Here is a 25,552-nt window from a genome sequence, read left to right on the forward strand (position 1 = left end):
AAAAATCATAGTTAATAAAATTATAATGCATCAATATTATTATTATTATTATTTTGATAGAACAATATTAATACTCAAGTTGTATTAAAATTAAAAAGAACACTGGTAAAAACACAATCCAAATATAGGAACTTTAAAGAATTACCCTACGGCTCTACACACCTAACATGGATATAATGTCCCCAACCATAACTTGTATGTCCAAAGTTCATCTAAGCTCCTAATCAAGTGCTTAATCTAATCATATCTTTTAATATCGCCATCACGCAATCGTCAGCTCGAAATTTAAAATCTACTTTAGCTACATGCTACTCTAGCAAGAAAAAGATTTTGAAATTAAACTACCTTGCAAAAGTTCATAAAAACTTCATCAAATCCCATCAATCTTTTCAAATCCATCACCAGCCGCTAACAATCAACTGTAGAATACAAGAAAGGTTTAGAATTGCGATTTCTTTCGGGCAACGACACTAAAAAGAGATTTCTAGGATTTTGCTACAGTATTTTAAAGTTCGTTTTAATCATCCATCTGACAATAAACACGGTACTAATTTATTTATCAGCAATTAATTTTAATTTATTTATTTATTTATTTTGGGTACAATAATGTACCATGTGCTTGACTGATATGGTAAAAAACTCAAATCACAGAGAAAATCTGAAAAGCAAAATAGCTGATGTGGTCTTTTTGAAGTCGTGCCCTCTCCCCGCCTCCCCTCCCCCACTCCTCCTTCCTCCTTCCCAGTCGAGCACCACCCCTTCCCACCAAGAAGTCGGCGTGTGGCAGCAGGACAGACGAGCGGTGGAGAAGAAGGAAGAAGGGGGGAGGCATGTAGCTGCAGGAAGGCAAGCGGCGGAGGAGGAGGAGAAAGGGGGCGGCATGCGATGGCAGGCCCGAGCAGTGGAGAAGTAGGTGGAGGAGGACGAAAGGGGCGGAGGGAAGACGAGCGGTGGAGAGGTGGGCGGAGGAGGAGGAGAAGTGGTGAGCAGAGGAGGAAAAAAGGGGTGGCGGAAAGGCGAGCGACAGAGAAGTGGACGGAGGAAGAGGAGGAAGGGGGGGAGGCGGGAAGGCGAGCGGTAGAGAAGTGGGCAGAGGAAGGGGGCTGGTGCATGGTGGCAGGGAGGCAAGCAGCGGATCCGATCGGTGGAGAGGTGGGCAGAGGAGGAGGACGAGGAAGCGGGGTGGCTGCAGCGGGCCCAAGCAACGGAGAGTAGGGTAGAGGAGGAGGAGGAGGAAGGGGGTGGCGTGCGGCAACGGGGACGCCAGTGGCGAGAAGGCGGACGGTGGGAGAAGCGAAAAAGTAGGGGATAGAGGACGAAAAAAATTAAAATAATAAAATATTACTTTTAAAAAATATTAAAATATACTTTTAAAAAATAATAATATTATAATTATTATAATAAAATATTATAAAAGAGCATCCAGCGATCGCAAAGCTTTGTCTCCTTTCTCGGAGACACCCGGACTAGCCTTGGATGGGCCCACCTACACCTCTCCCTCTCTGTCCCTATTAACCAAATCACAACCATTCAATTGGTCGGTACCTTATCTTTCTCCCTGATCCGATGACGGCACTTCATTTCGTCAGATCTAAAGAACGGTTCAGATTGTTTTGATATCCACGGGTTTCCTGGCTTTCGGTAATTTTGCAGAAGGTTGTCGGGGGCCCACCACGGACTAAGGCTGTTATTTGAAGGATTGAAGAGGGAGAGGAAGAGTTGAAGAGCAGCTGCGTGTTTGGTATCGCTGATTTCTTGCATTCAACCCCGAACAACGTGAGTTCTTTATTACCCAATTATGTCATTCTTCGTTTTATGATTCCTTTTGTAATTCTTTTGACTTTCGATAGAGAAAGTTGCATGTTTTTTCTCCTTTTTATGTTTTGTGTTTCACAAGTATGTTGTTTATCTGGAATAATTGAATAAATATGCTGCTCGTTGAGATTTTTGAATCTATATTTGATGAGAATTGAGGATTCGATTATTTATTATTGGTTTAAGCCTGAAAAGTATGGGCACCGAGGGTGACACATGAGTTCTGCTTGATGTGTTGTTTCTTTGATAAATGAAGTTGCTTGCTTTATTGGTTTTGTTAATGTTTGGTTGGGGTTTTCAAGCATGGTGGTGTTTAAGAATCAGCAAGGTGCTTTCTTGAAAGAATTGAAGATTGTGAAGGACGTTAAAGATGAGCATTGTGATGACAAAGTTTTAGTTTTGCTTGTATGTGATCCTTCATGCATGGAACACCAAATAGAACTTAAAATCATTGTACTGCAATAAAATGCGTTTGTCCAAGGGCAGACTAGCCTCTACTAGACTGTCTTTGCCTGGCACTATCCATCCAAGCCATGTCAAATGCCATGTCAAATCATTTATACATCTTTTAGATATGTTTGAAGCTTTAAAATTTTGAGAAATAATAATCTTTAATATACTGAGCTCATTTTGGCTCAAATTTCATTAACACTCTAGGAAAGAATGAAAATCTTGTTCAGTCTGCATTCTCTCTTACAACTCCCCTTGACGCTTTTGCTTTCTCTCTTGATTATGTGTGTGGAAAGTCCAAGCAACACCTCAGCTTGTAACTTGCACTAAATTAGTCACATACCCAATGCATTGATCTTGAAATTTGTTAAGAATTATTCAATATATATCGTGGACCTAATTTTTATTTTGTCCAAGTTTAAATTGTGGGTGACCCCCTAAGGTAAGGAGGGACCTTAATCAATGACTCTAGTTATCAAAAACAGAGATGGGTGTTTGCTGGAGTCTGAATCAAGAATTTATAATGAAGAAAGGTGGTTTGTGACACTTCTATGAAGACATAACCCAGTGGCCACATATTGTCACTGAATTCCCCTTATTATCCATGTTCTAGTTCTTTCATGACCCCAACCAAAATAGTCTAGATTATCTCAGATGGTTGGAAAAAATTACCAATATTAAATATCATTAATCTTTTGTGTTGTTTGTTTGCAGAATGAGAATGCCTATTGAACCTGCTGAAAATATTCTGGTAGAAAGTGACAACAGTGAGGAAACACAGACTTGGGAGCAATTGATATTTGCAAAACAAGAAAGTGCAATATATTCAGTCAAAAGAAAACAGTCATTGCAAACTCGACACATGTATGGTTTTATATTCTTTCTTACAAATTTATTGGCTGGTTTGTTCATGAATATGGGCACAAATTTCTCCACATTCTTCATTGTAGGTCATTATTCAGTCCATCATGTATGCCTCTTCATATTGAGCATTTGACATATTAAATAAGTTCATGCTTTAGTTAATAGTCTTGATATGCACTTCATAAATAATATGAAAAATTACTCTAAGCTGTGATCTTTATACTCTGGTCTGCTACTTATTGACTAACAGTTCTGAACCTTGCACAAAATGGAATGGATAAATCCTTCACAATTCTTTCTTATCCATGAGCAAATTATAATCTACTCAAAACTTCCATGATATTAAAATTTTCTTCTCTTGAACTATCTTTAATTATCACAACGGTACTTGTTCAATGAATAAATAATTTTGTTTTGAGAGGAAAATGAATAATGCCTGTCTTTACAGATATATCACTGGTATATTAAATACCTTTCTAAGTTTTTTTTTTTTTTTTTTTTTTTTTGTTTTATTTTTTGAGGAAAGAGTATCTTTGTAATTGTAATCAGCTATAATCCATTTCCTTATTTTATTAAAAAAACAGTTACTTCAATTAATCTTGGAAGAATAACATTTTTAATTTTCAGGTTGCTTACATCGGGAAGCAACCAGATATATCTACACTGGTATATTAAATCCCTTTCTTTCTTTCTTTTCAGTTTTTTTTGGGGGGACAAGACTAATCTTTGTAGTTGTAATCTGCTATAATGCATTTCCTTATTTTATTGAAAAACAGTTGTTCCATTAATTTGGGAAGAGTAGCATTTTTAATTTTTAGGCTTCTTATCTCACATTGAGCAGGAGATGTGCCATATGATTTACAAGCTCATTATCATGTAAATCATGTTTTAATGTTTTCATTATCTTTCCAGATATTACGGTATGTGGAATTGATGGTGGTGAGTGTTTGATGCTGCAGGCATGCTTCGTATAAGCTTATGATGCTTCATATCCTTCAATAAATACAATTCAATGAGCTTCCAGTTTTTTTCTTTTTCTAGCTAAAGTCTTGTATATAGCTAGTCATTATCATTATTATCAGAATATTACATAATAATGTCAAATAAAGTCCTTCATGGCTGTAATTCCACACTTACATTTTGTGGAAGAAATCTTTCAGTGGGTGTAAACTTATGAAAAGTTAATTTATTAGGAACCTTGACAAATATTTTCAGATATTTTTCTCTTTTATGTTTGTCACTACATTTAGAGCTGAGAAGCTGCAAGAAGCTCGCAACTCATGGCATTCCAGATGATGGGCTTTAAAGGTTGCTATATATCTATTGTCAGTGATGGCTCCATTCATCATCTCTTCAGGTTTCATCCAATTATATGGTATGCTAAGAAGTCATCAAGCATGAATTTTTTTTTTCCTGAATGTAATTGTATCATCTAATTCAACATGAAACAGTTTATGTGGTTTCTCTAGATCATGGAGGTTTCTTCCCTGTACTTTTTTAGTCTACAAAACTGTAATGTCATTATGCCAATTTCTTCCATTATAAAACAGTATCCTTTTTTTGCATTTACAAATCCTAATGTCAGAAGGATGATAAGTTGTTGATTTTATGCAGAGCTGCTAATATATAAACCTTGAACGGAGATTCCAAATTTTCTGTATGTCCTTCCACTTTTTGACATTAGGAGCTAATTTGCTGAGAATACTGTATATGTACATTAATAATGTGTGTGTGTGTGTGTATGTATGGGTTTTAGTTCTGTCCACCATGAAGCTAGGAAGTAAAGAACCAAAAGAATCTTCCACGGCAAAAAAGGACATGAATTCATGAAATAACAGCTACTTTACCTTTCTCTTTTTGCAGGTGAAGTTGCACACGTAGGTGCAGGGTAATTTTGTAATCCTTCCATGTGCTTCTTATTTATGTAAATTCTAATAATGCCAAATACATTTTCTGCATGCATCCATGCGTAATTTGAATTTGAATTTGCAGTTATAATCTTATTTTATGACCGTTATATTTATATATTTTATCTGTCTTCTTCAAATTTTCACACTTACAGAATTTTCCATTGAAATTGCTAATGTAGAATTTGAATTTTATCAAAAGCAAACATCAAGAAGTGATTAAAGAAAATAGTTTTAATCACACTCAATGATAAGTTGCCACTTTTCCAAAAAAATGTTCTATTACATTTACATGTCTTTTTATGTATATTATTGACAAGTCACTATCTAGGTAATTTAATTTTGTATTTCATCTCCCCCCTCAATGTGAAGATTAACTTATCATTGTCCTTTATTTCCTTTTCTTTTTTCTACCCTGCCAGAATTTGAATATCTTATTTTTCTGTCAACTGCCTCCACCAATTGTTAAGCCCTGAAAATTTGTTGCATAGAACGGGAACAAAAGTGGTGGTGGGTGCAGCAACAGGAAGCATCTTGTTGCAATATGTCAAATGCTTAACCCACATAAGATACATCTGTCCAAGATGCATAAGTTTGCAGACCCATAGACACATGCTAAACAGTATAGTGTAGCTTAGAAAACTGATGATCTGTAGGTAGGTTGTCACGACAATCAATCTGCTATAGGTTTTGTCATGCTTGTAGCTATGTGTGCATTTTTTGTCTTAATAAGATGCTGAATGATATTATTTGTATCTTATTTAGCTTGGGATTAAACTTATGATGCTCTAAAGGATGGCTGGTACATGTCTTGTTAAACATAGGGTTCAATATGAACTGAAGTATGAGTACCAAACCGAGCTGGTCACTTCTGTGGTGGTTGCACTGTATCATACTGGTAAGTACCAGCACCATACACCCAGTGGTACCATACCATAATGCAGGGATGGAACCATGATGTCCCTTTTGTTGTTGGGGGAGGGGGGGGCTGGGGCGGTGAGAAGAGAGGAGGCTTGAGTGGCATTTAATTTTGTTAACCAATCCATAGTTTAGTTAGTAAAGCCCTCTCTCTCTATGAGGCCAGTCCTGTATCCAGATCACTGTGATGCTAGATATCCAATTAATAGGCATGAAACTTCCATCCTTGTTAATGCAAGGTAGTTTATTGGTAGACAATTGCTGACCATCAGATCACAGGTTGGCTGATTAGGGCATGCTGAAGCTTAAGCCACAAGATGGTGCTAGGTGGGAGCTCATTGGCATCTTGGGTAGCTGAAGATGCAAGACACTTTCTGGTTGGTGCCAGGGATAGAGAGGTCAGCAGTGGCGGAATGCAGATGCTTGGAAATGGGTCAAATGGAGTATGTAGGGCACGACCAGCATGAAAAACTCATGGCTTTGATATTACGAAATGTAAAGAGATTTGTTGGATTCTATGAGTTATTTTATTATAGCAGAGTCAAAACGGATATGCACATCATATGTGTTGCCACCAATGAATGACCAAACCACATAAAATTTATTCAACTCTGATATAAGCCAATACATAGAACATGCATATTTCATAGATTCACTATAATGGTTTTACTATTCCTTTCTTTGCTAGGAATCCTGAAGAAGTATTCATTGAAATATGTGTTTAAGCTGGTTAGTTTATAGCCATTATGTTCTCATGAATGAAAATTTACAGGATGTATAATAAATATTTGACCTTGTTTTGTTTTTGATTGTATAGGATCTTTCTTCTTCTCCAGCTCATAAGCATGATTCACTTCCTCTCATGGTGCGATAGTTAATGGATGCAAGATTTGCAGATTTGCAGTCTAAAAAATGGTAAAACATTATCTCCACAATCACAATAATGCATTTGATTTTTCCTCTTCCATCTTTATATTTGTAATTGCTGAGGTTTTGCTTTTTTATTGACAATGACAAAATAAGTATTAACAATGAGTATTGGATTTTTGAGTATTTGCAGTTGACAATAGATGTCCTATATTCTGCTCTAGAACACGAAAAGAACTATTTTTGCTTACCATATGGAAAAAGGGTATTACCAAGATGGCCTATGCATTGCTATCCTTTTTCTCAGATGACATAATCCTGAAACTTACATGTAAACCAGAAAATTTAATATTACAGGGGACAAGCCAATATCTCCTAATACATTTCAAATAGCAGAATTTTAAATAAGAAGAAACAAAGGAGGGATAACAACATCATACACACTTCCTCCAAGAGACATGCTTCATTATCTAACCAATTGACAAAATAGCCTCCTTACATGCCTGGCATTCCAGATCTAATATTGAACAACGATATGACTGTAGAAGGTATTGAAAAATTATAAAGATTGTTTGGGTCCTTATGTATCCCTTTGATAATGAACAATAAATGTGGACGACAATTATCAGTCACAGCATCCAACTGAATGACTTTTGGACAAGCTTGAACCCTAGAATAAAGATTTTCAACTTGGTTTATTTCTACAAAAAGCCTGGAGGCCCTTGACCAGATCACATGCTCTTGCCCTAATTTGTCTCTTCATACATGTGTGGTCTTGAGACCAAACTAAGGCCTAAAACAAATTGCAAATCATTAACCAAACAAAATTGGCATTAATTGCTACAAGATTGGCTGTGCTAGTAATAGAGCTTGTACTGATTGGTCAACGACACAATTTGGTATGCCCTCGTGCCGTTTGGTACCAGGCCTGAACAGATGTAGCAGAGAGGGGGAGATGGAGAAGGAAAGAGAGAGAGAAGGGAGGGAAAGAGAGGGAGAGGGAGAGAGGCCTCTAAGGCCATCGGAGGGCCGTCGAGGCCATCACCACCGCTATCGAGGTGATGATGTCCGGATCAATCGAAACAAGGGCTTCGACCCTTATTTTGTTTTTTATTTTGGTTTTATCAAGTGAAGTCGGCAATATCGTTGCCAACTTCTTTGTTCTTTTTCTTTTTTGCGATTTTCCAATGAAATCGGCAACGGTGTTGCCGACTTCACCTGATAAAATCAAAATAAAAAATGAAATAAGGGTCAAAGCTTCTATTTTGATCAATCCAGACATCCACCACCTCGACAGCAGCGGCAGTGGCCTCCGGCAACCTCTGGAGGCCGTCTCTCCCTCTCTCTCTCCTTCCCTCCCCTCCTCTCTCTCTTTTCTTCTCTTTCCTTCTACCTCCCCTGGTCCTTGCCGATGTTTCATTTCAAAGGCTAGAACCATCCCAGTCTACCACTGGTATGGTTCAGCATGACCCAAACTAGGTGCTTCAGGATGGTTATACTGACTTGCTGGCTTTTCAATTTTTTTGAATATATTGATGAGTATGGTCCTAGACAAGGATTTAAGTACCACATCATACCACTTACAATCCCTGTACTAGTGCCTTGCCAATACACGTAGTTACCTGATCTTTGCCATCCCAGCACATGGATGCATTATCATGACTTTGTATGCTACCACACTGTAGCATACAATCAAGACCATATAAGGTACCTTGAATAAGATATCTATGCTGGTACTGGTAGCTATAAACTTTGGTCCTATATTTAAAGGTACACTCGAAGTTGAGGTTCAATTAGTAGGTTTTGCAGGTATGTACTAAGAAAATCATCTGAGCCCTCTCAAGTATTTATTACCTTGAAGAAGCCATATACTTGCTTCAACACATGAGAATCACACTTGCTTATTGCATTTGGATGCATTTTCTCCAAACACGATATTCATAAACTTGCTTTTTGTAGCTCTTGGATATTCTGCCTTATCCACTAAATAGATGAGACAATCCAACCTGGTCCATTTATCAATAGATGTGGCTTTGGGAACTGTGAGATGATCGGTTGCTTCCTTTAAGATAAAATGGGCAAATCTGATTGTTTATTTACTAGAGAAGCCTTTTGCCAACTAATACGGAAAATGTGTGCTGATCTAACCCATTTATTTATTAGAAAGGTTTTTGCAGCCATTGGGATGGTCAGGTTTGTCTATTATGCAGATGAAACAGACCAATCTGGTCCATCTATGTATTTGAAGGACTTGCAGCAATTGGATGATCAAATCCGTCCATAAAAAGAGAAAGTAGCCTGATTTGGTCCATCTATCTATTACTTAAAGGTGGAAAAGGATAGATTAAACCCATATGTTTATTGGAAACTACTATAAAGCCATACTACCATTACATTTCTGGCTTGTTTATGATTTATATTTATCAAATCACCCCAAATACACATATTACTAAGACTTACGGTTACATTTATGATATTCACACACTACATGAGAGGGTCAGTTATCTGCATTCAGGATTATTGGATCTTTCAGAGAATTATTTCATTCTCTTACAGCTCGACAAGTTTTGCAAATTAAGTTCCATGCTATTGCAGTGTTAGATCATTCTTTCCAAAATCATCACAATAACTTTGGAGATGCTTCTAGATGAGCAACATATCAATGAAAACATAGAGAAGGCAGTAGTGGAAGTGTGGAACATCAAATAATAGTATTATCTGCCTACTCAGCTCTACTGTGGGCACATAGGTCTAGCACTATAGTAACAGAGAATAAAAACTGAGTGACTAATTGGCCCCCCGAAGATAGTGAAGAATGCATAGAATAGAAACATAGTGAGCAGTCAAGGAGCATTAAGACCCAAATATACATCAGTCATCTAGGAATCAATATTTAATAAAGAACCATGATTAAACATTTTCATAAGTTTACACTCATTTATATATATTTATGAAGCCATGCATTATAGTTTCAACCAAGGTTCGCCACCTTGGTATCGGACTCCATATCGGGAAATCCCACTATAATGTTAATACGCGGTATGGTATGGTACACTTGTGTAGATACGTGGTGGTTGGGCATACCGGTATGCGCCCGATACGGTATGGTGTGGAGTGTACCGGATGGTTCGGCCCAGTACAGAATTCTATTTCAACACTTAATTTTAGAAAATTGTTTCTTATGGGTTTCTGTCCTAAAATGGATTACACATCCTGATCCCACTTATTACACTATTGAACATTGTGATAACCCACAATGACTAGACTGATACTACATGAAGTACTATTTCTTGAGTTTAAGCAGCCACATTTAAACTATTGCATGAAAAAGTTGTTGCCTCCCTACCAATTTTACTGCTTGGAATTGAATACTTGGCATTGACTACATAGTGAAGGAGATTCTCTTCTAAGTGAAAAGCCCTTGATGGTTAAACACTCTAATGAGCCTAGGAACTATGCATTGCAAGGATACTTTAAAATACAAAAACTCGGTTGTAACTATAAATAATTCGAGCAAACAAATCCTCCCTAAGGTGTAGCTTGAATCTCATTGTTCATTTTAACCAATAGAAGATGTAGATCCTTTCACAACTCAAGGCCATTTTTCAGTATCTTTTTATAACAACATGAAAGCATATCCATAAAACAAATTTTGAAATGAAATGCTATATTGTGTGTTTTGATGCAAATGGCTTTTAGGCATGGGTTCCAACGTTAACATATAAATTTGATTAAATGGATAAAACTGCATTGGATATTCTCTAATAAATAAAATTGAGGTCAATATAGCCTAGATATTTGTGGTAGAACTTATGACAAATGATATTTTGTGATATTCATGCTATTTAAATCCTAGGATTTTTTTTCCCAAAAAATGGAAATTATTTTGTCATTTCAGAAATTCTTTTGCACATAAAACTGATCTTATGTTATTTAAATTCTATTTCTTGATGCAATATTAATCTTTTTATTACCTTCAGTGGCTTCTTTGGGTTGTTTTTGTCAACCATTTTCTACCTTGGTTCCTTTTGTGGGATCATTCTTATGTAGATTATGTATGCTCTGGACACATCTTGCACTATCAACATATTCTTCATCACATGGACTGCAATCTTGGTTAAAGTAATGATGATCGTATCACTACATTCTAAGGTATGCACCATGGAAAATTTTCAATGGCACTGTTTTCTATATTTCTGTAGACACGATGATGTTTTTTAATCCCTTACTTTCTTCAAGATAGTAGTTTATTTAAGAATGATTGCCATTCTTGATCCAAATTTTGTATTAATTTGAATTTTATCTATTTAATTAATCTCAATCCTGATATGAAATTCTAGGCTTCAAACCTAGGTAAGAATTTCCTCTGATGTCTTAGTAGGGATTTGATCTTGCTAATGACATAAATGCTATACAGCTAGAGAATAGTAAATAAGCACTCACAGAACTTTCCAAGCACTAGTTACATGCTTTTACAAACATTCTCTTTATCACTTCAATTATATCAACTGTGAACTGTAGTAGAGATTTTTCCTTTTACTGTTAACACCCAAAGATCAAATATGCTTTCCATTCACTTATTAGCTATATAAGAATGCTAAGTTATATAATAATTTTTATATCTCCTAAGCCATATCACTGGACTTCAATATAGGAAGGGTATTGAAAGTTGAAACAATCATATTCACATTCTTAATTAAAGGGTGGTGATAATGTCAAAGCTCATTTTGTTGTTTCGAACTACCAACTGATTCTTATGCCTTTTAGTGCAACATTAGCATTTAGTAGTGATGGGCATGAGAGTCAATATGTAGTTTATTTCTCCTAAAATAACAGAACCAGCTGAAGCATATGCAGCCTTAACTAAGTAGCAGTTATGATGCAAACCCACTACACATTTCCACACCATTCTATAGCTTGCATAGAAAGGGGAATAAATCTGTAGTTTATTTATCTAAAAATAACAGAACTAGCTGAAGCATATGCCACCTTAACTAAGTAGTGGTTATGATGCATACCCTACTACTACATATGTCCACACCATTTTATTGCTTTTGCAAAATAAGATAGGAACACTAAAGCACTTATATGCTCATAAATGTGTTAGAATACATGAATTCACACAGAAGAGCTACATAATAATTGGTTAATCAAAATGGTAGGAGTTAATGATTCAAAAATTAAGATGGGCCATCCTATTTGGAGATCACATTGTCTATCATGATCTACACCACCAAAGATGCCTAGAAACCAAAAACTATATGTTTTGGCGGCCACCAACCTATGCATCAAGTAGGTGCAGGAATGGATAAATTTCAGTTGTGCCATTGTCCTAAAATACGTGATGGGACATATAAATTGAAAATCGAAACTGTTTATTATGATCTGTGCATATTAAAACACATATAGATCTAAAGATGTTCCTATGTATATGCATGCATGCATCCATTCTAGTAATCCAATCAATAGATTTTTTGTAGTTGCAGTCAAAATAAACATAATAGAGCTTTCTTGATTTTTCAGTTTTATCCAAAATAAAAATAATAGAGCTTTCTTGAATTTCATGCATCACCTATTCGAATAAAATTTTCATGTACAAATTGAGCATAATTTACTCAATATATTCTAGGCAAAATTAAGAAACCTATCTCACCAAGATACAAGCATGACAGAAGGATACCCTAATTTTGTCTCGAATGCTAGGTTCTGGTTGGTGTAAGCTTGTGAGCATCTAACACACATTGGCATACATTGATATGAGTCAGTGAGTCAAATAAAGCATTTGTTTACCATGGACTGTAGCATGTGCCTAAGCATGTGGATGACACAGGATGACATGGCACATCATGATACTTATCATGTCAACCCATGATTAGCACCAGCATGATATGTAGACTTTAATCCTTGAAATATATTAACCAATCTAGAATTGTATGATACTCACCATTGTAGAACGAGCAAGTGGACAATGCATTGTTATCTATTTTATTTGTGTGGTGCTTGTTCGGTGCACAAAATACGATACGGGTTATGAATGTATTGAGGAGATTTTTCTAAATTCTGCTTAAAATTTACAAAATCAATTTTTTATAATTGAAAATCAGAAAACAAATAATTTAATAAGGGAGAAAATTAGCTTGTTGGAAAAGGAGCAACATGTGTGATCACTTGTCTAAAATCATATTGCCCCTTACATTCAAGGGATGCAGGAGGTCATAATGCGATGGTACAACAAGCCCTCACTGATCTCCTCTGTATGTATGTATACATGATGCAAGAGTGCAAGACAAACTCTTCAATCTATAGATGAAAGTACAATAGAGAAATTTTGGAAATTTTGCTTCCTTTTGTTGACAAAATTTTCACAAAATAAGGGTTCAAGACCTCTATTTTGATCTTTGTTTTCCATTATCTTGTGGATCTTTTATCTCAAGATGAGTGTGAGAGAGCCAAAGGGTGTGAAGACACCCCTCATGGAATCTGAATTGGGTACATGAAAGCAGACATGGCTTCATCTGTATGATGGAAACCGTCTTTTGTGGTGCACTATTTTTAGGACACAAAGAGTAGAAGCAGTTGGTTCAGTCAAACCCCCATGCTTCACTTGTGCAGCAGAATGGCTAGTCCAAGGGTGGGCATCCACCTTTGGGCTTCAGCCCAAGAACCCACACACAAACAACCAATTACAGACACAGATATATCTATATATCTGTAATTTTCTCATATTTTGAGGATTACATCTTTCTTTTGTTATGCAATTTGAAAATATATAAACCCTAGACTAGGAATTCAAGCAATTAGATTAAAAAATTGATGCAAACCTTTTGGAGGTCTCTATCCCATTGATGTGATTTACTATCCTTGCTTTTTCGCTATTTTCTTCTTTTTACTCTTTTTCCGCTGAAAATATCATAGAGAATGGGGTTCGAAGCACAACAGAATTTTTTTTTTATTCCAAAGTAGATGATTTGGAAATTGCACTGACATATAAATGGGCTATAATACTGCTGGTTATGCTTATGGTTGTGGTCATGGTTTCAGCAAAGAATGTATCGAGTTGGGACTTATATTATATGGTTGATACGAAGTAAAAAATAAATATACGATGTTTCAGTACCCCTTCTTTATGTAACAGGTTAATCAGGGCCTTTTATCTTCTGGAATCATGGTTTATACATTGTTTTCCTTTGCTGGTCTGCAATTCAAAGGTATGCTTTCCTTTTATAGACTTGGGTCACTCCCTTAATTTTGTAGTATCTTTTAAATTATTATACTATTTACCTGTCATCATCTCCTAAAGTGTCATTTTAATACTTCAGAAGACTAGAGTTCATAGAGGGTGCCTCTTAACTGTAAAAGATTATCCAAGCAATATACAATGATAAAAGTATAGCAGATGGGGCCTTCGCTGAAAGGTATGCAACATGCCATGATTTGCCATTAAAACCCTTTACTGTTATAGGACATTTTAATTTCTTTAAGATGGCATATTGTCATGTTCTAGAGGTAAATCAAGGATTTTAACTATTCAAGACGAATTTGACATTTATTGTCATTAATAATACAGTATTGATACTTGATGGTTGATGTTAATACTAGATTTTAAACTATGTAGTAACACCTTTCCAAAAGAACTCTAATCCACAAATATGATATATTCCTTCATAGTGGGACACCACCCTCTCAATCCAATGTCTGTGGGTGCTGTAGAGATTCAACGGGTAGAACTGTTGAAGAAACTTCGAACCACATAGAAGCTGTTGTCTTTAATCTAATACTGATATCATCAGAAGCCATATATAATGTATAATATTTTCTGACCTTGTTAGGAGCTTATCAGAAGTCCATACAAATAGCATGAGCTAATGTCATAATGAATTTAACAAACAAAAACAATATTATATTTGGATGGACATTTTCTTGACTGGATAGTTGGATTGAATGAAGAAGATCAATGATGCAATTGCAAAGAATTTTGAAAAGATATCAAGCTATTGGATATTGATGATAGTTTAGACCTCTAATTACATGGGATTTTTACTGAAGTTGGTTATTCTTTCTGTCTTTAACCTATGATGATTATCTAGATGCTAAAACATGTATGAAATGTCAAATACATTCCCATAAGGGGCTCTAATCCCTCATTTATAAGTACAAGCACCTGCATATTTACTCTATGAACTCAGTTATTCTTGTCAACATAAATTTTCTCATTCCATAGCACCATTTTTTATCCATTCCAGATCCTCATGTTTTTCCAAAGGACATAATAAAGGCAAGAAAAATTTTGGTAACATATCCTTCTCCATGGCTTTAATTTTTGTCGTGTACCAAAATAATAAAGGGGAAGACTTAGTTAACTCTCCAAAACTTTGAGTCGTTTCTCATTGGCTCATCCAAGCAAACCACACCAACTATATTTTTCCATTTGTCATCCAGATATAGTAAATTATGTGCTATATGTTACCAGTTACTATGTTCATGTTAGATTATATGTTTCTTATAAACAAGTCTGAGAAGTTATTCATGGAAAAGCTATGCATTTCTAAATGGTGAAAGCTCAATGTGTTGAAATATTGTAAAGTCTTATGAACTTTTTCTTTTTAATCTGAATGTTGTGCTTGTCTAGGATCATCAACACAAGACTTCTAGAATCATGATTAGTTATGTGGCTATCCTAAAAGAACTGGAGCTCTAACCTTCAGCTTGAACTTTGGATGGTTACTGTGCAGTTAGAATTGTTATTTCACTTGTCTACTTATCTATATATATATATATTCATGTGTGTCCTAGTAAGGTGGTAACAATTTGTTTTGTATAATGCAATAAAGTACTTGACAACATGACTTGCACCGTTACAGGAACCTTACACTCAGAAATGCAACATAAAAAAGATGATGGCTGAGGATGGTGACTGGACTACCATTCTGGTAAGAAGGATAGATACTTGAAAATTTATCTTTGCTTTTGTTTGATTGTATAATGAGGCTGTTGATTGCCATGGTATGTCATAGATATTGGATATTTACTCTTTAGAGATCTTGTAAGACCTTTGTTATTGCTTGCTCCCACTGCATCTTGTGATCAACTCATTGTGTAACTCCTAAGGTACATCATTTACCATATTGTCCATCCTTCGTGACGACACTCTCCATGCACTCACTAGCATCATTTTACCTTCCTGATATATAGTAAGTCTCCATCTGTGAATCCTCCTGTGTATGATCCCTGCTCCATTACAACATGCTTCCATATATCAGCTGCCCATTATTAGTATCCTTCAGAAGATAACCTTAATCACATCTTGCTTGTCCCTGTAACTGATTCTGTGGATGTTGATCAGGTTATATTCCTGGATATTTTTAAGCATTGCTAGTTTCTAACGCATCATTATCCTCCCATGGTGATTGTAACTCTTCATTTCTCTGATATACAACTACCTTAAAATAATTCCTAGCATCAGCCACCTATAATTTTTTAGCCACTCAAAACAGAAAGTTGGCATTCAATGAAACCTTAAAACAGTTGTTGCAGCGTCAATGTTCAATTGACAAGGACAGATATGAAGTTTTCTTCACAACTGCTATTTTTGATTTTCAAGAATGTGAGAAAAGAAGGAACTGTTATCTTTTTATCTAAGATTAAAAATTTGAAATCTTTTAGTAAACAAATAAAAGTTACGAGCTCTGGCTAGACTTTGAACTACTTTTGTAGAATTCACTACTCCAAAAGCATCATTGCAAGAATTTGATCCTATGATGAAAGAAGATGGCTTGATGAAGGTCAACACTACTATAGAAGGAATGTCACTTTCTAATTCTGACAGTTATTGCAACAAAATTTGAATGCAAAAATTATATACTGACTTTCAAATTGTATAGGGAATGAAACATTAAATATTCGAGAACATATTAAACAAGAGATTTGATGTATATTCCATTGTACTGGCTGCTATATCAATTTTATCTAAGAAGGAAAAATGGGAAACCAATTAGTACGTCTATAGTTTGTGTATATAAAATTATAAATAGTTAAAGAAACTGTAAAGTAAGGAACTTAGTGAGGTGCATCATTGCAGGATATTGAATCTATTTATGATTCATGCTCAATTGACCTTTCTTTTGAATCTATGCTAGTATATGATTATCTGGACAAATTTCATCATTCAGGATGACAGATGTTGTAGTTAATTAAATGTTTTGTCTTTCAACTGATGACATTCACACCAAGTATAATGCTTTTTCCATGATTCTTATCCTGTAGAGCTTTCTAATCGCTATCTGTGCAATTGTAATTGCAACTTTTTAAACTGGGATTGATCACAATCTTTTCAGGTGAATATCTGTGAAGTAAGTATCTAGACTTTAATTAATTATTTGATGGATTTTGAACAATTCACTATTCAGTTTTGTAAGGATGACATTCAATCAGAAGATGATGTCCCATACAGTTATGAGATATTCCACTTCATATTCTCAATGGGAGCAATGTATTTTGCAATGCTATTCATTAGCTGGGAGTTGGATCAACCAACTAGAAAGTAAGATATCCTCTACCGAGATGTGCTTTCAATGTATCCTATTATGTACGAGGATTGGCTTCACTTCATTTGGATTTTTGGCACCATTATCATTGTATCAGGTGGAGCATCGATGTTGGTTGGCCTAGTACATGGGTGAAAATTATCAACCAATGGTTTGCTGCCAGCATATATTGTAAGTGCTCATATATATTCTTTTATTTTTCACTTGGATTGAGTCTTAACTTGGTAAAATATTTCTTTTTTTTTACTAAATCACACTCCATTATAACACCAGATAAAAACAGTGCTTGTCAAAACTCCTATAGTTTCATCAGTGGGACTCCTATATATATAAAAAAAAAAAAAAATAAGATAAAATAAACCTGTGAGAGATTTATGTACTCAGATAGCAGCTTGTCACCTTGTAAATGGTAATGAAATAAAGAAAAAAGTTCTTGGTGATATTTTGTTAGCAGAATGTTTATTTTGTAAGGAAAACCCACATTTCTGTGAATCCATGCTGCTCCAAAGACATCAAAATTTCAGCATTTTCTTTAACCAACAGACTTTGAATTCTTTTGTTTAAAAGAATAAGAATGGGATAAGTTTTTTGTGATCCTTTAATTTTTAGAAAGACAAAGAACATAGGTCCTCCAACTATATATATGTGTGTTTCTTGGCTGCAAGTAGCAGATAACTCATTATTTTCTCATACATCTTGAATTTTTTCAAATCATATTTGAACTATCTTTAAACCACATTTTCTTACAATCCAAAAAAAAAAAAGAATTGGTATTTCTCAAAAAAATAAACATTTGATAAACCAAAATCTTTATGAAATTTCTAATTGAATCAAATTAAATAAAAGTCAGCATTGGCCTCATTGTTCTGGTACTAAAAATTGATTTCATTCTACTTGAGTGTTTGATCGGACAAATTCAGTATTTGAAGATCCATTTCATAGTGATGTTGTTCAGTGACTAAACTAACACTTCATATCTGTCACCATGCAGTGTGGAAGCTGATCTCCCCTGTTGTAATGGGGGAAAAAGCCATCGATCAGGAACAACATGTGCAGAATGTTCCAGTATCAGTATGATATCAAGATTACTCCAGAACATGTTCTGTTCTAGTGGACTTCAGTCTCAACTCAGCATTGTACATTCATAGCCATGAAATATTCCTTATTTCTCATACATGTAATTACAATTTTTCAAGCCGCATGTATTTGTTTCATATAACTAAGTTAATGTGCATAATTCAATGGTAGAAAACCTTTTTCCATGATGCTGCTATAATTCGTTCACATGCATGTAATCATTTTATGAACATCTTTTTGCCTATTCTTTTATCAAGTGATATAACAATTAGAATGTGGAAGTGAAGTTGAAGCCTTAAGAATGTTGATAGAAACATGCTTATTTCACCCTACAACAGTAGTGAGAAGCAGCAGAATCTGAATCAAGTTCATTGAGTAGGCAAACAGTGGGATTTTTGAATCCCAAGACAAGATTATGCCACAGTTTGTCGACTACTATAGAAAGCTTTGGGTGCATGATAATTAACAAGGATGAATAGGAAGATGTAATCCATGAACCCAACTAAAAGCAGCAGATTCATCTGGCCTCCTTCCACCCAATATTTACCTGTTTGTTGATCTTGGCCTGCCGACCAGATATGATGCTTTTTCTCGAGATTTCTTGGTCTCCCCCCCATGTTGTCTTGGTTCAAGTTTCTTTTCTGTACTGAACTAATCTTCTAATTTCCTTCTATTTGTTGTTTATATAGTTCTATTCTCTCCCAACGCCATCCAAGGTTTTAGAATAACAGCCTTTGTAACATTATAACTAGTATGACTGTTTTATTGCTCAAAAACTTTTATTACTGTTTATTAGTCTCCTAAAACTGTTCTTACATACTATGGTAAAAACAAGTTGCTGAGCAGTTGTTTTGTCGAATTTCATTTGACATTTTTATTTTTGATCCACAGCAGCAAGAAAAGGAACTCTTTATTTGGTGAGAAGTGTATTGATTAAATATTCTCATCATTTTCCTTCGTTACTTCTCCTTAGGTAGTTATAATAGTTGATAGTCTTCCAATCAAACCGATCTAGTGTTGAATTTGAAAAATATTGACATTTTATGTAATGTAAACAATGATTCTCAAGCTTTTTATCCAATTTAGAAATAATAGCAATATTGGCAACTTGCTTATCATACTCTGTGCATCGTCCATTCTTTTATCCAATCTCTATGGATGGAGGAATAGAATGCTGCCTTTACCATCTTCTTTCTTTTCTATCTCCTAGTTTATTCTCTTTGGCGGCAATATCCCATATAAGAGATATTATCGAACATTTTATTTTCTGATTCCCACAAATATATTTATACTCAATGATTTAATTCATCTACTTTACCTAAAGAAATAAAAAAAGAGAGATATCCTCCAAAGCATTAGTTATTGTTCTGATGGAAGTAACAATTGTTATTTTCCTAATTTAGATATTAATTGGTGTTTTCATGCTTTGCATATTGATTGGGCATTGATGGGCTGGTCTTGGGTTTGAACCATCACGGTTATTGGTGACATTCAACCGTCATCTTTTCACAATTGTGATATTTTTTAAGTCAAATGGCTACGGTTGTGGTGGTAGTTCAAAATGTTGCTTCGGCTTATGGAGACATTATGTATCCAGGACCGAGTTCTGTAATCGGTGGACTTATACGTACAAATAGGACTATCCAATAAATAAGCCATCTTGGGTAATAATGCTTGCACGCTATTTATATCTCCTAAAGACTAAATGAGTTGGTGGAACATGGATTTATTAAAAGAAATCAAACATGTAATAATCCAAAATCTCAACCAAAAAAATAGTTGGAAGGTACCATTACATTTTTGACTCAGTATAAATACTCAAGATTTATCTAGGAGACACAATACACATCAGCTGGTTTGATTAATATTCTGCTAGGTTATGGATTAAAATGTTGGCTAAAAATAAATTCATTGACAGTCGTAGGGTTTTCAAATTATTGGATGCAAATGTAATTTTCTTTTAATCTTATGGGATTTTTGTAATTTAATTTAGATATAATATTGAGCTCTTGCATTTGCTTGTCTGAGTTTACATGCTAATCTTGCTTGGGATGGATACACTTCCAATGACCAGCGAAATATGAGCCTCATCAACTTTTGGGATTCTCTTCAAAAGAAAACGAAGAAAACCAGCAGTCAATGCTCCATCACTTTAATTGAGCAGAACGGCTTTAGTGCTTCCTCCACCACCACCAATAAACAAAAGCAAAACAAAACTCATGGATCCATTTGGGTCAGCGATGTAGTAATTGACCCCAATTTTAAAACTTCCGATCCCAATCCAGGACAGATTGGATCAGGTCAATTTAGATTTTGCCGCCCCTAAACGATGATAGTTATCAAAGTCTCTGGCTGATAGAAGCTGGACAAAATGTACACTATTATCTTCCTTGAAATTTACTCTTTCACATTAAGAACATACTCTCCAAGTTGACTACGAGTGGTAGTTTTATCAAAAAAAAAAAAAAAGACTCCGAGTGGTAGCGATTGCTTACGGGTATTAGTTGGTAGACTTAAGGCACGCTGAAGTATATTTTACTTCGTTTGTTCTCCTTGCCAACCAAGGAGAGGAAATATTTTACTAATAAAAATACTTTGATTGTACCAAAAAAATAAAAAATAAAAATACTTTGATTGAAGTAAACAAATCTGGCAACTGTCAGATGTCACCATATTGGGAAATAAATGATTTATTACGATCATTGTTCTCAAGATTGTTCAGCTAATTATTTCAAATGTAAATATTTTTGATATTAATACTGAAAACAAGTTACTTATAAGTCATAATATATCTCCAAGCAAAGATAGTTTAAGAGACATGAGTTGGCAAGAAAAGCTCAACAAATGAATTTTGACGAGGTTGCAAACTTGACTTAAAAATGTCAGCTAAGCAGGCCAAGATTCCTTGTGTTCTGGTAATTATAGCCTAGAAGACTTTGAGTGAGGCTAGTCTCGCAAAAATGTAGTCCCCATTAATCTGTGACTCGGTGCAACTCATGGTGACCATTCTAAAAGAGAAGAAAACCATTGCCGATGTGGTGGTTTAAAGGGCAAGAATCTCTAAATTATTGTTGACTTCTTGGAGGAGATGCTACAACCGCTCCCTTTGATATTAAAGCCTTTAAACACACACGAGTTTCATTGTAATGGTCAAAGAAAGTATGAAAATACATCCTTTCAAATACACAGGCAAAGAGGCTTATTGTCGGGTGCATCAACTGGCTTTTTCATGGGAGCATAGATCCTCCATGGTGTGTAGATTGCATCACGAAGTGTTGTAGCATGCTCAATAGCCAACATCAAAAGATGGACAGCTATCATACAAAATAGTTACATATATCATACATGGTGCATCATTATTGATAGCCATTCCTCTCTTGATGATGGTCATCGAGCGCGATACAAATCTGCACAACAATCCGTACACCATGGAGGTCCTATATCTTTTTACGGAAGTTTGCTGCTAGTGGATGTATGGAATGGTGTTCCAAAGGCTTGCTCGAAGACATGCCAAACTTCACGTGCATGTGTGAGACTAACAATGTAGGGAGGAACAGATCTAGAAAGAGATGTAATAATCCAAGTCAAGTCTTTGAAAGCCCAAGCCTCTATAGTCAAGACTGGATTTGTGCCGACTGGAGGCTTTGCCAAGGACAGTTTAAGGAGGAAAACTCTTGAGTTTGTGAATCTTCAAGATGGGGAGAAATTGAGTTCTCTTGAGGGGATGGTGGTTGTGAGCTTGATGGAGATGAGATGGTAATGTTGCTGATAGGATTAAAAAAATGAGCTGAAGGAGAAGAGGAGAAGGAAGACACAGAAGAAGCAGTGATACATAAGAAAGAGGTGGTGGAGCTAACAGAACCCCTGATCTTGAACCCAATGTTCTAATACCATATAAAATCCAAGAAATTTGTTTGAAATCTCTTGCTTTTTGCTATTGAGCTTGCACAATCTGCTTCAGTTGATGACCAAGTTTAAATGAGAATAGCTACAACAGAAATTATTCCAGGTATAGATTTGGCAACATGTAAGAATATCCCTATATGCTATACACAACACGATAATTAGTTTGCATTTCTTAAATATTTCCTTTTAACGATTCATGCATATATGTATAAATTGTAGAACTCCCAAATAATCCTATACATCTTCATTGATTCCTCTACAAGAAAATTTCTAGAAACTAATAAAAAACATTTCATGAATTTTTTAATCATATAAAGAATATTACTAGGATGGTCAAAAGCCATCCTGGTATATGATTCTAGAGTCTGGCTCACATCCACCGACAAAGAGGAATTTGAAGGCCCCACGGTACCTGCACACAAGTGAAACTTGATGACGAGAACTGACAAAGCATGGTGGTAACCATCTCGCCATCTACTTAAGAGCAAACGAATAAAGCTAACTACCACAATGTGCAAGCACACAATATCATCAAAATGGGATTGGATTGGAACTACAAAAAGCAAGGTTGGACTCGGCGTGAGATCTTACAGACCATTAGAGTTCAGTTTCAAAAAATATCACATATATTCATCAGATAAAAATATTTATTAAAAAAAAAAAAGAGGCTTCAAAGGGGTTGTTATATGCCTCGAAAAGTTCATCGGACCAACAACTACTGGTTTGGCAATTTAAGAGTTAACAAGCCCTGCACGGCAACATATTCCACCAATCTTCTCTTGCCATGTAGCGCGATAACTATTTGCTCAAATTCCCATAACGTTACTTGGATATGAATTTGTATAGTATTTGACGTTAATCTAAGACAAAAATTATTACCCTTATGAGGCAGAAGCGCTATGGGTCAAGTCAGATCAACTAAGGCTGATAACGTCGACAAAGTGGACCCAGGTGGCAATACCTAGATCCTTGGTATTTTGTTGAGTCTCCTTAACCCAAACCTACTCATGGCCCAACTCATTGGACCTGATACGATCTGGGCTAAGCCTTACCCAACGCTACACGACTCAATCTGAACCTTTCTAGCTTGATTCAACCTATTTTTTTGTTAGTATTCTGAGGAAGAACTGGATATCCAATAATACATTCTTAAAAGGTTTCTCAAATGACCCAAATGGCTTTAGTGCACCCCCCACCATCGGGTTCAAGTTGTATTTATCATACAAAAAAATGATTGATCTTTTTTTCCCTGCATCAATATTTTAATCATATTTTATATAATTTTTAAAATGTAACATTTGTTTCATGATTTAAGCTACAATAAAAGAAAAAAAAGTTATTATTTTTTAAAATTATAAAAAGCACAAACTAATGATTAACATTGTAGAAAAAAATTAATCATTATTTCATGCAAAAGCCATCAAAAAAAAAAAAAAAACACATGATCAGGCGAAGTCAAAGCCCAATCTACTTAAAATTCCCTGCGCAGCAAACACAAATTAAGAAATCTCATCCCAAATTTCGAAACCCAGAGCAGATTAGGTGAGGTCCACTTAGTTTTGTCAACCCCAGACAATGCCAGTTGTCAAATCTCTGACACAGATAGTGGATGCTGGACAAGATGCAATCTATCAAATGACTTCTTCGAAGACCTGTCGACGTTAGGCGCCCTGAAAATTCTCTTTGCACGTCACCCCAACGATAAACACGTTCTCTAAGTTGACTCCCGGTGATAGCTACAGCTCATGGGTTTCAGTAGGTGGACTCGAAAGGACTCAAAAAACAAAACAAAAAAAAAAAAACATTTTACTTGCCTGATTTTCCTCACTTACCGAGGAGAAGAAAAATATCAAAAAAAAAATAATCTCAACTATTATGATCTGATGATTTTTCAGCTAGTTATTTTGAATATGGATATTGCTGATATTAATACTGAATATAAGTAATTTTTAAGTTGTCATGGCTAAAGGTGGAGAGAATTTTTAAGAGATAAACGAGTTGGTAAGAATCATGGTGAAGTACGAAAACAAAATTTGATTGGACTGCAAGCTTGAGTTAAAAAATTTCATTAAACTAGATCAAGATTACTTCCAACCTGGCAAATTATAGTGTGAAGATTTTTGTGACCCTAGCCAGTCCTGTAACTTGTTGATGCGGTGGTTCGGCAAACCAAATTTTTAAATGATACAAACTCTTCCTTTGACCTTGAAGCCCTTAAGTTACATGAAAATTTGTTTTGATGATCTAAGACGCAAAGACAATTCCACTGTTAAATCCAACACAACTTCAAAGGAACACGTAACTAGTTTAGGTATTAAAAGAATTAATGAAACTATTTACATATTTTAAGATTGTAGTATGCATGCACGTGCAGATGCATTTTATATGTAGGGAAAAATTGAAATTAATCATGTCAAAAGTTGAAATGGTTCTAGAGAGAGAGAAGATTTGGAATGAAATTAGGTCAACCAGAGATAGACAAAAACAGATTGTTAAGCAATAGTTTTCTTAATAAAATTTTATTTCCAAATAAAACTACTCATATTTGTACATATCATTAAATAGTTTTATAAGAAGTAATTAATATATTATTCAGGCACATATTTGATTGGACCAAAAATGTCCTTGCCACTCAGATATAAATTACATAATAAAATTTAGAATTTTTGATATATTTCTAATTTTTAACATAGTATAAATTATATAAATATCTCTTCTTTTTCAATTTTTTTTAAATTTTATTTTGTTTACCATCTATCTTTACACCTAATGTTTAGATAAATATGTGCTTGACCACTTGTACTATAATAATAACCCCACTCACGACAGGAAGATAATACGCAATACCATAGAATTTGCAACATGTCAAACTTAGAGTGCTTCAACACGGGTTGTGAATTGTGATTACGTGTTCTTGACTTGACGTCACTTTATTTATCTTTTTTTTTTTCCTAAAGTAGTGACGTTACACCTACCTACTAATTTTCCAGCCACTATCCATTTGTCGTGAAAGTGACAAGCAGTATCAAAACTTGGTTAACAAAAGCGTGCCGCGTCGGAGGATCACCGAAAGCATTGTGGGTGGCGAGGTATGATAAAAAACTATTATCTAATTATAATAAACACATTTATCTTAAATTATCAAGCTGCATAGAAGTATTATAGAACCTTAGTTTATGTATATTGGTGCTAATATGTCACTCA

General features: G+C 35.1%; 2 protein-coding genes across 16 annotated transcripts in view; both read left to right on the top strand.

Moving 5' to 3' along the window:
- LOC105036076 (uncharacterized) overlaps positions 1 to 25,552 on the top strand; it is an 85,206-nt gene that overhangs the window by 5,803 nt on the left and 53,851 nt on the right.
- Positions 1,705 to 18,627, top strand: LOC105036249 (uncharacterized). Of its 15 annotated transcripts, XM_073246203.1 has the most exons (10): positions 4,345 to 4,504; positions 5,861 to 5,934; positions 6,643 to 6,683; positions 6,772 to 6,869; positions 10,872 to 10,973; positions 13,957 to 14,029; positions 14,141 to 15,751; positions 17,228 to 17,361; positions 17,463 to 17,536; positions 18,357 to 18,627. In XM_073246203.1, the coding sequence occupies exons 7-10, from the start codon at positions 15,716 to 15,718 to the stop codon at positions 18,440 to 18,442; spliced, it is 330 nt and encodes a 109-aa protein (XP_073102304.1). In that variant the 5' UTR covers positions 4,345 to 4,504; positions 5,861 to 5,934; positions 6,643 to 6,683; positions 6,772 to 6,869; positions 10,872 to 10,973; positions 13,957 to 14,029; positions 14,141 to 15,715; the 3' UTR covers positions 18,443 to 18,627. The 15 variants fall into 15 exon arrangements, with proteins under 15 accessions (XP_073102314.1, XP_073102304.1, XP_073102307.1 ...); XM_073246206.1 differs by lacking the exons at positions 5,861 to 5,934; positions 6,643 to 6,683 and adding an exon at positions 4,993 to 5,053 and having other exon boundaries at positions 10,802 to 10,973; XM_073246204.1 differs by lacking the exons at positions 5,861 to 5,934; positions 6,643 to 6,683 and adding an exon at positions 4,993 to 5,053.

This window comes from Elaeis guineensis, chromosome 11, assembly GCF_000442705.2.
Source record: "Elaeis guineensis isolate ETL-2024a chromosome 11, EG11, whole genome shotgun sequence".
NCBI lineage: Eukaryota > Viridiplantae > Streptophyta > Magnoliopsida > Arecales > Arecaceae > Elaeis > Elaeis guineensis.